Source organism: Bubalus bubalis, chromosome 9 (assembly GCF_019923935.1).
Source record: "Bubalus bubalis isolate 160015118507 breed Murrah chromosome 9, NDDB_SH_1, whole genome shotgun sequence".
In the NCBI taxonomy this organism is placed as follows: domain Eukaryota; kingdom Metazoa; phylum Chordata; class Mammalia; order Artiodactyla; family Bovidae; genus Bubalus; species Bubalus bubalis.
Genome location: NC_059165.1, coordinates 61399670 through 61412919, shown reverse-complemented (window position 1 = coordinate 61412919; position 13250 = coordinate 61399670). Strand labels below are relative to the sequence as shown.

The 13250-nt window shown below is 38.8% G+C and overlaps 1 protein-coding gene across 7 annotated transcripts in view; it reads right to left on the bottom strand.

The window, feature by feature from the left end:
* Positions 1-25: 25 nt before the first annotated feature.
* Positions 26-13250, bottom strand: part of CDC25C (cell division cycle 25C) — a 36177-nt gene continuing 22952 nt past the window's right edge. For 5 of the 7 annotated variants that reach the window (XM_044947613.1, XM_006070853.3, XM_006070850.3 and 2 more), the window contains 7 exons: positions 5533-5685; positions 4377-4478; positions 3329-3391; positions 1942-2040; positions 1344-1477; positions 842-953; positions 26-637 (listed from right to left, as the gene is read on the bottom strand). In XM_044947613.1, the coding sequence (XP_044803548.1) occupies positions 488-637; positions 842-953; positions 1344-1477; positions 1942-2040; positions 3329-3391; positions 4377-4478; positions 5533-5685 (813 nt within the window). In that variant the 3' untranslated portion in view covers positions 26-487. The remainder of the gene's footprint in view (positions 638-841; positions 954-1343; positions 1478-1941; positions 2041-3328; positions 3392-4376; positions 4479-5532; positions 5686-13250) is intronic. The other 2 variants (XM_006070852.3, XM_044947615.1) reach the window with 1 other exon arrangement.

Below are 13250 nucleotides of genomic sequence, written 5' to 3'. Positions count from 1 at the left end.
ATCTTCTAGGATTTTTTCTCATTCATCAATGTTTATATTTCCATTTTTTTTTATTTTATATTTCCATTTTTAAAAAAAGACGAGAGAGGGAGACAAAGAAGGAAAATATAGAGAAAGAAGATGGACAACTCTCTCAACTCTCTCTTGCATAGCCAGAGCCCAGGAAAAAGATCTGGCTGACCTCTGAGAAGACGTGAGTAGTTAGGAAGAGGAATGCAACAGCCCCCTGAAGCAACATAAATCTCCATGAAACCCAAGGCTTCAACCTTAGAAAACTAGCTCGAGGACTTCCTCACTAGCCAGCAGCTCTACTAAAATGTAACCAATCCCCACGCCTGAGATTTCATTAGTTTGGCAGCCTGTTGGTTTGCTGACATCTTTTAACATCTTAGAATGAAAAGAGGCTGCATAGAAGATGGCCTCTTTCTGCTCAGGGTTTCTACAGTGCCTTTTGGTGAGTCCCAGGCAGCCAGTAGGTGACCTGATATCATGGGCTCACATCCTTCACCAGTAAGGCAATCTGTTCCTGCAGCTGCCGCTCTCCTTCCCATGCTTTGCTCTGGTTTCGACACCTCAGCAGCTCAGCCTTATAGTCCTGGTGATGCATCGGGCAGTAGCTCTGTGGTTCACACAGCTCCTGAAAGGCAAGGGACAGAGTAAGGAATCCTCTTGATGCCTACAGTCTGCGCACGAGGTATAATAGAGATGCTACAGGGAGTGGCTTAGAAGGAACAGCACTTTCTTCTCAGAGGGCTTTGCAGGCCCTGGGAGCTGCATGTTAAAGTTGGCTCCCCCAAGTCTGGGCTATCCCATTGCCCCACATGCCCCATCCAAGATTTACCATATATTCTGGAAAGAAGTCTCTGTAGCCCCCTTTGAGGATGTATAGCTCTGGGTAGTACAGGGCAGGATACTGGTTCAGAGCCCTGTCCTCTTCTCTCAGAGAACGGCACCTTTAGAGAAAATCCAGAGATGGGTGAGATGGGAAAAAGCAAGTTCAGGATTCCATGGGTCATTCACTGGGGAAAGGAAGGAAGAATAGACTTTTCCTAACCCTCAAAAGGAACTCCAGATCTTATTTTTGCAAAACAAGGTGCAAGTAGCACTGCTCTTTCTCCTTTCCTCCATTGGTACCTAATTCCAAATCCCTTTTCCTTCACTACTTCAAACCTTTGAATTGTAGAAACTTCTTCCTTCCACCTCTTTAACATTCTTTAAACTACAGTGGAAATCATTCATTCAGTCAGTCTCTGTCTGAACTGGGCTGGGAAGGTTCCCTGCCTGTAAGTCCCAACTCAAGATCCATCACCCTCTCCATGGCCCCTCCTCGTGTAGACACTCACATTCGGGGACCCCTCTCAGAGGAGAATTCACAATGGAACACGATGACTATTCTTTTCTGGTTATCCAAAGGGACAATGGGTTTCTTCAGAAAGAAGTTATATAGTTCTTCTTGACTGTGAAAGTTTAATGCTCCCTGTAAAATAATTTTATTAAGTATTTCCTTAAGGGCGAGAGAACAGGGCCAACACTTAGAAATAACTGGAATCTACCCCCAGGGCCTGGCATGGAGCTTGGTTATATACTAGGTGCTCAATAAACATTTATAGAACAGAACTGCCTAAAGTGTAGGGATTATTGTGAGAAATGTCTGTAAGCATTAAGTGTTTGCAAAGTGCTGCTCAGTCCCTGGATTAATGTTTTTATTTCCAGGTAGGAGCTTTTGGCTTCTATAGGAAAGAGGCAGATTGGTCTAGGAGGGAAAGGGAAAGTAAATTGCTCAAGGTTCACAGAATTACAACAGGAATGAGGACTGACAACCTTGATGTATTCCAAATGTATAATGTTTGCCCTGGTTCCAGAGGTCGCAGGACCCTTTGCCTAGACTTCTTAAGTGGTATCTCTAGCCCCTCCCCTGCTAAGTCCTCAATATAACCTTACCTGAATGTGTCCTCCCAGGTACTCATATGGATAGCGGCAATCGATGATATAAAATTTCTCAATCAGACCCTGGAACTCCCCTGATAGTAAGGCAGCCACCTGTACAGAAACTATGACTAAATACCCTGCCTCTTTGGAGGGAGAGAAGAGCCAGTCACCCAGTTCCTAATGTGTACTCCTTTTAGTCACTCAGGATCCCACTGTATGCCCAGCCTCCAAAGTCCCCCTATATTTGAAACATGGCAATGGTGCAACCGCCCCCCACCAACCCTCCTCAAGTAAGAGATTAAAACAGGCAATGGCCTTTTGGAGAACCAAAATAGTCAGTACTGCCAAGACACAAGGGAGAAGATTTAAGCTACTTATTTGGAGGAAGACACGGCTGCAATCAATCTCTGAGAAGACACCCAAGGATTTCTGTAAGGGCACAGGTAGCAGCTAGAGGTCTCAATTTTACAAGAAGAAATGAGAAATGATTCCCCACCCTCCACTGTAAGATTAGGAAGCGAGTTTCTCAAAAGGGATACGGAAGGAAAGGGTTGATATCCAGAGGAGGAAACTTAAGCTACATGTGGTTATATAAATTGGTTCAAACTTTCCAGAGGAAACTTTGTAAATACTTATAAAAAAAATAAATGTAATTACATTTTCAGCAAGTTCTTTTCTAGCATCTTAAGTAAACAGAAGTACATAAAGATAGGGCACAATAATGTTGATCTCACCATTGCTTTAGATTATCAAAATATTATAAATAACTTAAATACTCAATAAAAGAGGTTTAGTTAAAAAAGTTATATATTATCAGTATAACAGAATATTACATAGCCATCAAAGGGATAATATAGATTTTTTTAAAATGATATAGAAAGATGTTTACAATGACTTACTAAGCTAACTACAAAATTACATGATTATGATACTATTTTTATAAAACTTATTATACCAGAATAAAATCTGTAAGGCCATAAGGAAAGTCTTACTAGTGCTTATCTCTGATGGTGAGACCTATGGGTAAAGTGACAAAATAATTATTGCACAAACTAGAATACTTTTGAGAGTGACAAGAGCACTATTAATAATATGCAGTAATAGGCATAAATGGAATTGCAACATGTAAACCAGGATGTAAGGCCAGCCTAATTGGGTGATTTTTATTTTTCTCCCTTCCCCTTCCTCCTTCCTTTCTTATGTAACAATTATATATCATTTGCTTAATTACAAACAAAGGTGACATATAAGAGAGACTTTTAACATAGCTTCAGCTGAGTACAGAGTCCACATGAGTGAACAAAGTGAAAGAAATACAAATGGAAGTGGGGATTTTAGGGACAGAACAGACCAGATGGCAGCTTATGTAACCAGTTACCATCTCCAGAAATCTGCTTACTGTTTCTGGGTTGACGTACTTCAGATCTTGGTGTTTCCCTGACACGGTTGGCAGTGCACATACCTAGAAATACCCAAGAACTAAAAAAACAGCAAGTTCTCTATACCCAAATTTGAAATCATGACCCATATATTGTCCTATCCAAATGACATTTAAAACCCCAGATGCCTTCAGAAATCAATGGTCTCAATGTGCATATGCAACGACCCCATTTCTAAGAACTGAACCTAAGGAACTAATTACGAATGTTAAAAATTCTTAGACTTAGCTGCAAATATGTCCATCTTGGTACAGTTCATAAGGAAAAATTGTAGAAGTAAATAACAAGAAAGGATTTATCAGGAAATTATGGGCAGCCAAAAAAAAAAAGAAATAGTGTGCTATTAAAAGTGATGAAATGATGAAGAACTATTTATTACATGAAAAGATGTTCCTGATATATCAAAGGAGATGGAATAAAAACCTCAAAACAAACATGGAAAAACAAAAAGTGTATTTATGCACATGCATGTGTCTTTGTGAAAATACGTACAGATATACACCAAAATATACACCAGAAATATACACCAAAAAAATAGTAAACGGAAACAATAATACTCTGATAAGATCTGGGGTAGATTCCATTTTCTATCTTTTCTGTAGTCACCAAATATGATTTATATAATTTTTAAATATTTTTTTAAAAAAGTAGAAAGCTTCATATTTGGGACTCCCCTGGCAGTCCAGTGATTAAGACTCTGTGCTTCCACTGCAGGGGACACAGGTTCGACCCCTGGTTAGGGACCTAAGGTTCCACATGCCATAGGGCACCACCAAAAAACAGAAAAAAGAAAGCCTCATACTTTTTCTACTTCTGTAGATATTTCCAGAGTGAATAAGGGATACTTTCTCATGAAAGGCTTAGGGCCTAGATCTACCACTACAGCACCTTCAGGTTATCAGTGAGTACTTGCTAAAGACGCATATTAATTAAACTTAGTGTCCTCTGCAAGCAGATAAGTTTCAGATCCAAAATACAGGATGAAATATATGGTGCAACCAAACTCACCTTGGAGAAATCACCAATCAGAGGCCCCTGGTTTGAATCTTCCTCCAGCATCTGAGTCATATTGATGTCACAGAGGGAGACCATTTTCTTTAGACCTAAGCCCTGAAGACAAGATTCCCCCCACCCCAATCCTCATGTTAAAGGTTTAAAAACCAAGGGAAGTAAGGAGTGTAGGGAGATTCATTAAAAATATGCATACTCTTTGATCTAATAATTCCACTTGTTTTACTAAGAAAATAAAGATATGTAGAAAGATTTGGCTATTAAGGATGTTTACAATAGAGAAAAATTACTAATAAATTAAATGATCAGTAACAGGATCTTGGTTAAACAAATCATATCCACACATTATTGATTACTATTAGGGAATAAAAAGTAAGCTATAAATTAACTTCATTAACTTGAAAATATCACATCATTAAGTAGGTTAGAAAACATGTACTTTGTAATGCCTCTTTAATAAAAGAAAAAATATATTTGCATTAAAAAAAGTCTGAAAGGCTATACATTATTAACAGTAATTATCTCTGGCCTGTGTGATTATGTACATTTTGCAATGGCTTCTTTTTGCTTATTTGAATTTTCTATTTTTCTATAATGCCATACACTGATTTTATAAAATAGCTAAATGTATTGAGATTTCTTTTTTAAAGGAGAGATACAGGATGAGGACTAAGTTTTTCAGAATTTGCTTTCCAGCAAACCAGTGTGCTCTATGATGTTATTTCTGTCCAAATGCCTATAAAACAGCAATAAATGTCCTTCTCAATCACAGTTCCCTTGTATTCTCTCAGATCTTAAAAAAGGTGGTTGGGAAGACAATACAGTGATATCATTTCAAAAATTATAATAACATATTTATTATTAAATACTTTATACATGGGTGCAGATGTAGAAAAGGAAAATGGAAAGAGGAATTAACATTTGTGTATAGAATAATAATTGCAAATATTCAAACAATAAAGTCCATGGCTAAAGAAGCTCAAAAAAAAAAAAAAAAAAAAAAAAAAGGAAAGAGGAGATAAAAGTAAAAGTACAAGGCCAAAAGCTATGCAAAAGCAACCCCCAACCCAGAAAGGTGGAGAAGATGAGATAAAGATTAAAGAGACTGTCTTTTTAAAAAGTTTCTGACAAAAAAAAGAAAAAAAAGTCTTACCTTTCCGAGCTCTTTTTGGTTTGAACAATACTTCTTTTTTAGTTTATCTGGTATTGTGCTGTCCTTGAATTTTACCACCTGCTTCAGACTTGGACTGTTCACGCTGTCTGGCAATGATGAGGATTGATACAGGGAGCTCCGGTTCAGAGGTGGCTGTTTGGAAACATGAAACCCCAAAGTTCTTATTCCTTAAAGTGTGTCTGCAGGCCAGCACTGTGAACCTCCCCCGGGAGGTTGTTAGAAATGCAGAATCCCAGATGTTAGGCTTCTTCCCAAACCTGATGAATTAAAATTTGCACTCTAACAAGATGCCCAGGTGATTCCTAGAAACACTTAAGTTTGAGAAACAATGCCCCAGGTAAGGAACCTGTCCTCCCTTCCTCATTAACACGTTCTCCTCAGACTCCATGATGTTCCATCTCTAAGTCGTTTTAACTCCAGCCAAATTCTCAACCTGATCATCATATATACAATACTTGTAGAAAAAAGCAAATGCAAGCTTAATTTCTCTAGTCATATGATAGCTTCTCTATGGGATCCTAAGACCCTGACCATCAAGATTTAAGAATCCCAACAAAACTGAAGATAACAAGCCAAAAAAGTTAGCCTGGGTGAAAAGTACTAAGAAGCAAGAGTATATAGTTGTCCCTTGAGACAACTGTGAGGTATCTGTGAGAGGCTGGTTCCAGGACTCCCACAGATACCAAAATCTGGGGGTGCTCAAGTCCCTTATTTAAAATCATGTAGTATATTCTATGAACATCCTCTGTACATTTATTTTATTTATTTATTTATTGACCATGCTGCACAGCATGTGAAATCTTAGTTTCCTGACCAGGGATCAAACCTATGCCCCATGCAGTTGAACTGCAGAGTGGTTAACCCAGGGAATTCCCTCTTATATATTTTAAATCATCTCCAGATTGCTTATAATATGTGTGTGTGCATGTGTGTGCGTGTGCATGCACACTCATGCATGCATGCTAAGTCACTTTAGTCGTGTCTAAAGTGATGACTAAGTCACTTTAGTCGTCTCTTTGCAACCCTGTGGACTGTAGTCTGTGAGGTTCCTCTGTCCATGGATTTTCCAGACAAGAATACTGGAGTAGATTGCCATGCCCTCCTCCAGGGGATCTTCCTGACCCAGAGATCGAACCCACATCTCCTGCATTGGCAGGTGGACTTTTTACCACTGTGCTACCTGGGAAGCCCGCTTATAATACCTAATACAATGTAAATGATATGTAAATAGTTTCCCGTGTAGGCAAATTCAAGCTTGCTTTTTGGAACTTCCTTCAGGGGAAAAAAAGAAAACTTAAAATTTTTTTTTCAATCTATGGAGTGAAAGAGAAAAACTATCATTCAGGCTTAAAAGAGGTTAATGCAGGAAGAAAAACAGCAAAATAAGCAGCATGCAAGGGAAAAGGAAATAATAGAATCTAATATCAGGATGAGGACCAGATGGCTTTACAGCTGAATTCTACCAAAAATTTAGAGAAGAGCTAACACCTATCCTACTCAAACTCTTCCAGAAAACTGCAAAGGAAGGTAAACTTCCAAGCTCATTCTATGAGGCCACCATCACCCTAATACCAAAACCAGACAAAGATGCCACAAAAAAGAAAACTACAGGTCAATATCACTGATGAACATAGATGCAAAAATCCTTAACAAAATTCTAGCAAACAGAATCCAACAACATATTAAAAAGATCATACATCATGACCAAGTGGGCTTTATCCCAGGGATGCAAGGATTCTTCAATATCTGCAAATCAATCAATGTAATACACCACATTAACAAATTGAAAAATAAAAACCATATGATTATCTCAAAAGATGCAGAGAAAGCCTTTGACAAAATTCAACATCCATTTATGATAAAAACCCTCCAGAAAGCAGGAATAGAAGGAACATACCTCAACATAATAAAAGCTATAAAAGACAAACCCACAGCAAACATTACCCTCAATGGTGAAAAATTGAAAGCATTTCCCCTAAAGTCAGGAAAAAGACAAGGGTGCCCACTTTCACCACTGCTATTCAATATAGTTTTGGAAGTTTTGGCCACAGCAATCAGAGCAGAAAAAGAAATAAAAGGAATCCAGATTGGAAAAGAAGAAGTAAAACTCTCACTGTTTGCAGATGACATGATTCTCTACATAGAAAACCCTAAAGACTCCACCAGAAAATTACTAGAGCTAATCAATGAATATAGTAAAGTTGCAGAATATAAAGTCAACACACAGAAATCCCTTGCATTCCTGTACACTAATAATGAGAAAATAGAAAGAAATTAAGGAAACAATTCCATTCGCCATTGCAACGAAAAGAATAAAATACTTAGGAATATATCTACCTAAAGAAACTAAAGACCTATATAGAAAACTATAAAACACTGGTGGAAGAAATCAAAGAGGACACAAATAGATGGAGAAATATACCATGTTCATGGATTGGAAGAATCAATATAGTGAAAATGAGTATACTACCCAAAGCAATCTATAAATTCAATGCAATCCCTATCAAGCCACCAATGGTATTTTTCACAGAACTAGAAGAAACAATTTCACAATTTGTATGGAAATACAAAAAACCTCGAATAGCCAAAGCAATCTTGAGAAAGAAGAACGGAACTGGAGGAATCAACCTGCCTGACTTCAGACTATACTACAAAGCCACAGTCATCAAGACAGTATGGTACTGGCACAAAGACAGAAATATAGATCAATGGAACAAAATAGAAAGCCCAGAGCTAAATCCACACACCTATGGACACCTTATCTTTGACAAAAGAGGCACAAATATACAATGGAGAAAAGACAATCTCTTTAACAAGTGGTGCTGGGAAAACTGGTCAACCACTTGTAAAAGAATGAAACCAGAACACTTTCTAACACCATACACAAAAATAAACTCAAAATGGATTAAAGATCTAAATGTAAGACCAGAAACTATAAAACTCCTAGAGGAAAACATAGGCAAAACACTCTCTGACATAAATCACAGCAGGATCCTCTATGACCCACCTCCCAGAGTAATGGAAATAAAAGCAAAAATAAACAAATGGGACCTAATTAAACTTAAAAGCTTTTGCACAATGAAGGAAACTATAAGTAAGGTGAAAAGACAGCTTTCAGAATGGGAGAAAATAACAGCAAACGAAGCAACGGACAAAGAATTAATCTCAAAAATATACAAGCAACTCTTGCAGCTCAATTTCAGAAAAATAAAAGACCCAATCAAAAAATGGGCCAAAGAAATAAACAGACATTTCTCCAAAGAAGACATACAGATGGCTAACAAACACATGAAAAGATGCTCAACATCACTCATTATCAGAGAAATGCAAATCAAAACCACAATGAAGTACCATTTCACACCAGTCAGAATGGCTGCTATCCAAAAGTCTACAAATAAATGCTGGAGAGGGTGTGGAGAAAAGGGAACCCTCTTACACTGTTGGTGGGAATGCAAACTAGTACAGCCATCATGGAGAACAGTGTGGAGATTCCTTAAAAAACTGGAACTAGAACTGCCATATGACCCAGCAATCCCACTGTTGGGCACACACACCGAGGAAACCAGAATTGAAAGAGACATGTGTACCTCAATGTTCATCGCAGCACTGTTTATAATAGCCAGGACATGGAAGCAACCTAGATGTCCATCAGCAGATGAATGGATAAGAAAGCTGTGGTACATATACACAACAGAATATTACTCAGCCATTAAAAAGAATACATTTGAATCAGTTCTAATGAGGTGGATGAAACTGGAGCCTATTATACAGAGTTAAGTAAGCCAGAAAGAAAATCACCAATTCAGTATACTAATGCATATATATGGAATTTAGAAAGACGGTAACGATAACCCTATATGCGAGACAGCAAAAGAGACACAGATGTATAGAACAGTCTTTTGGACTCTGTGGGAGAGGGCGAGGGTGGAATGATTTGAGAATAGCATTGAAATATGTATACTATCATATGTGAAACAGATCACCAGTCCAGGTTCCATGCATGAGACAGGGTGCCCAGGGCTGGTGCACTGGGATGACTCAGAGGGATGGGATAGGGAGGGAGGCTGGAGGAGGGTTCAGGATAGGGAACATATGTACACCCATGGCTGATTCATAACAATGTATGGCAAAACCACTACAATATTGTTAAGTAATTAGCCTCCAATTAAAATAAATAAATTGAAAAAAAATATCAGGATGACCATTATAGGATTGATACTATGAAGCCTATCAGGAAAAAAAAATGGATTAAATACCATGGGAGCTGCTCGCCCAGGAATAGACTAAGTACAGAAGTATAGACTAATTGTCTCTTTGAAAGATATGATATGGGTGTTATATACCCAGATGCAGGGGAATATATTAAAAGATCTCTGATAGCAACTTTAAACTAATCCAAGATTCTTATCCTCTGTTTTCCTTCTTTATATACTTATTTCACTAACTGCCAGGGATTGACTTAGAAGCAGGCTACACCATAAGAGAGTCAAAATTGGAAAACATATTGATAGTCAATGGTTTCTGGGAGAAGAAAGTAAGAACATCAGTAATTTACTGTACAACACAATAACTACATCTACACAACAGTATTTGTCACACCCATGGTCCTGTCTAAAGAAAATTTGCTTGTTCATGGTACCAGTTAAAGGTACAGATCACATTTGATATACCAACATTCTGTACCTACTTTTTCCCTTGGACCCCTGTCAGTCAACGCCCTATAGTCTCCACAATCCTACTGCAAGCCACTGGTGACTGGACCATATTGCTGACTGAACACTCCTATTTAGTGGTCAAAAATATGTAAACATAATCTGGGTCAATCAGGTTCTCTCTCTGGGAGTCAAACTTGCAAAATGTCAAAATAATTAGGCAGCAGGAGAAGGCAATGGCACCCTACTCCAGTACTGTTGCCCAGAAAACCCCATGGATGGAGGAGCCTGGTAGGCTGCAGTCCATGAGGTTGCTAAGAGTCAGACACGACTGAGCGACTTCACTTTTACTTTCCACTTTCATGCATTGGAGAAGGAAATGGCAACCCACTCCAGTGTTCTTGCCTGGAGAATCCCATGGACGGAGAAGCCTGGTAGGCTGCAGTCCATGGGGTCACACAGAGTCGGACACGACTGAAGCGACTTAGCAGCAGCAGCAGAAGCCAAAGTTTTATTAAAAGGAAGGAGCCAAGAGATACAGTCAAGGTCATGACACCAATGATGAATGGATGGATGAACCAAAGGTATAATGGTAGAGGAGATGTGGTAAAGAACCGAGAAGCAGGCTACTCAGCCTCCATGAATGACTTCCCTTCGTATTACTTCAGTTTTGCCCTGAGAAGAATGCAGGAGAAAGCTAGATCAGAATTTCAAATTTGCTGGCCTTAGTCAACCTTTGTTTCTTTAACCAAAAGAGCCTCTCTAGAACACACTGTAATTATTAAGCAAAGAGTTCATTTTAAAGAGTTTGAATTAACTATCTACTAAGTGAAATGTATCCATTTATTAGCATTACATCTAAGAAATCTTTGCCTAACATAGGGTCACAAACATTCTTCTCCTGTTTTTTTCTTCAGCAGTTCTACACTCTTATGTTTAGGCCCATGATTCATTTTGTGTAAAGTTATATATATGATATGAAGTATAGATTGAAATTTTTGTTTTTCACATGGATTTTGCATTGCTGCAGCACAATTTGTTGAAAAGACTATGCTTTCTGCATTTAATTGTTTTTGTATCTTCGTCTATTATCAATTGACCATACATGCATGGGTCTATTTCTCAAATCTCTATTCTGTTGCACTGAAGCTTTAGGTTATTGGTAGCTATTACGATGGCGATAATGAGGGTGATAAACATCTCTTTGGGTTTCATATAGTCCAAGGACAAGAAGCCAGAAATAAACGTTCACAGAAAACTATTTCAACAAACAGAAACAGCCACTACTGCTTTGATAGGTTATTTCCAATACATTTATATAAAAACAAATGGCTGCTGCTGCTGCTGTTAAGTCACTTCAGTCGTGTCCGACCCTGTGCGACCCCATAGACGGTAGCCTATCAAAGCTATCCCCGTCCCTGGGATTCTCCAGGCAAGAACACTGGAGCGGGTTGCCATTTCCTTCTCCAATGCATGAAAGTGAAAAGTGAAACTGAAGTTGCTCAGTTGTGTCCGACACTTAGCGACCCCATAGATTGCAGCCTACCAGACTCCTCCATCCATGGGGTTTTCCAGGCAAGAGTACTAGAGTGGGTTGCCACTGCCTTCTCCAAACAAATGGCAACTGATTGCAAAGAGTGTGAGTGCTAAGTCATAGAGGAACAATGATAATGATTCTTTAGCTTTGTCTAGCTAGTCAGGAGTCTCCCAGTGTCCAGAAGCTGGTGAGGGTAGATCCTAGGACCAGCTGTCTTAGATCTACCAATTAATGGCTTTCATTGTTTAAGGAATTAATGAACACTTTCCAAATCTGGGAATTTTTAAGCACTGAAAAGACCAGAAAGAAAAAAGCTCAATTCTACTTACAGATTTTTAAACTGGATAATTATTTCATAAACTGAAGAGGCATCACCATTTCCTCATAGCTTATATGCTCTTTAACACACATAGACTTGGCTTATGTATGTACCACTCTACTGCTCTTATCAAGGTTATCAACAATCTTCTTGTAACATCAGACGGTCACTTCTTTAGCCCTGTATCATCCTGAATCACACAGTGGCTTCCATTGACTTGGCTACTTCCTTCTTCTTTAGCTTCAGTGGCACTACCTAGTTACTGAGTTTAGTCCTTGTATAGACAACCGTTTACTGAAAAAACTGTGATTCTTCTACCTCTCTGACTCCTTCTGTCCTCTTTGTCAAGTTTCCCCACCTACCAAACCTCTAATAGATGTTGGATTCAGAGCGAGGACCTGGTCTTTTTTCTAGGTGATTTTCTCTTACTCATGAATTTAGATTTTCCCTCTATGATGATGATCCCCAAATTTCTATCTCAAGACCTCTGTTCTTACTTCCCGACTTCCATATTTACATACCTGTTAAACAATTTTCAAGTACATACCAGGTGACATAGCAGTGAATAAGAGGGTGGAAGAGACAAATAAACATGCTCTGTACTTTCATATACTGATAAGTACCATAAGTGAAAAATAAAAGATAAAAGATAGGAAAAATACTGGGGTTAGAAGCTTGTCGGGAAAGGCTTTCTGACAAATGTGGAGATCTGAGACTGAAATGAGGGAGAAAATCATGTTTGCCCAGGGGAAGTGTTCTAGGCTGAAGGAACAACAAATGCTCTGGTGAGAATGGCAAAACCAGTGATGGCAGAATTTTGGATGGTTCCAGCTTCCCTGGTGGCTCAGAGGTTAAAGTGTATGCCTGCAATGCAGGAGACCTGGGTTTGATCACTGGGTCAGGAAGATCCGCTGGAGAAGGAAATGGCAACCCACTCCAGTATTCTTGCCTCGAGAATCCCATGGACGGAGGAGCCTTGTGGGCTACAGTCCACAGGGTCACAAAGAGTCGGACATGACTGAGCGACTTCACTTTCATTTTTAGAAAGCTTAGAAAACTGAAGTAATACTGGACTTCCCTGGTTGTCCAGTGGTTAAGAATCTGCCTGCCAATGCAGTGGATGCAGGCTTGATCTCACAAACCTGCAAATCTTGGAGAAGATTTCACATGCCATAGAGCAGCTAAGTCC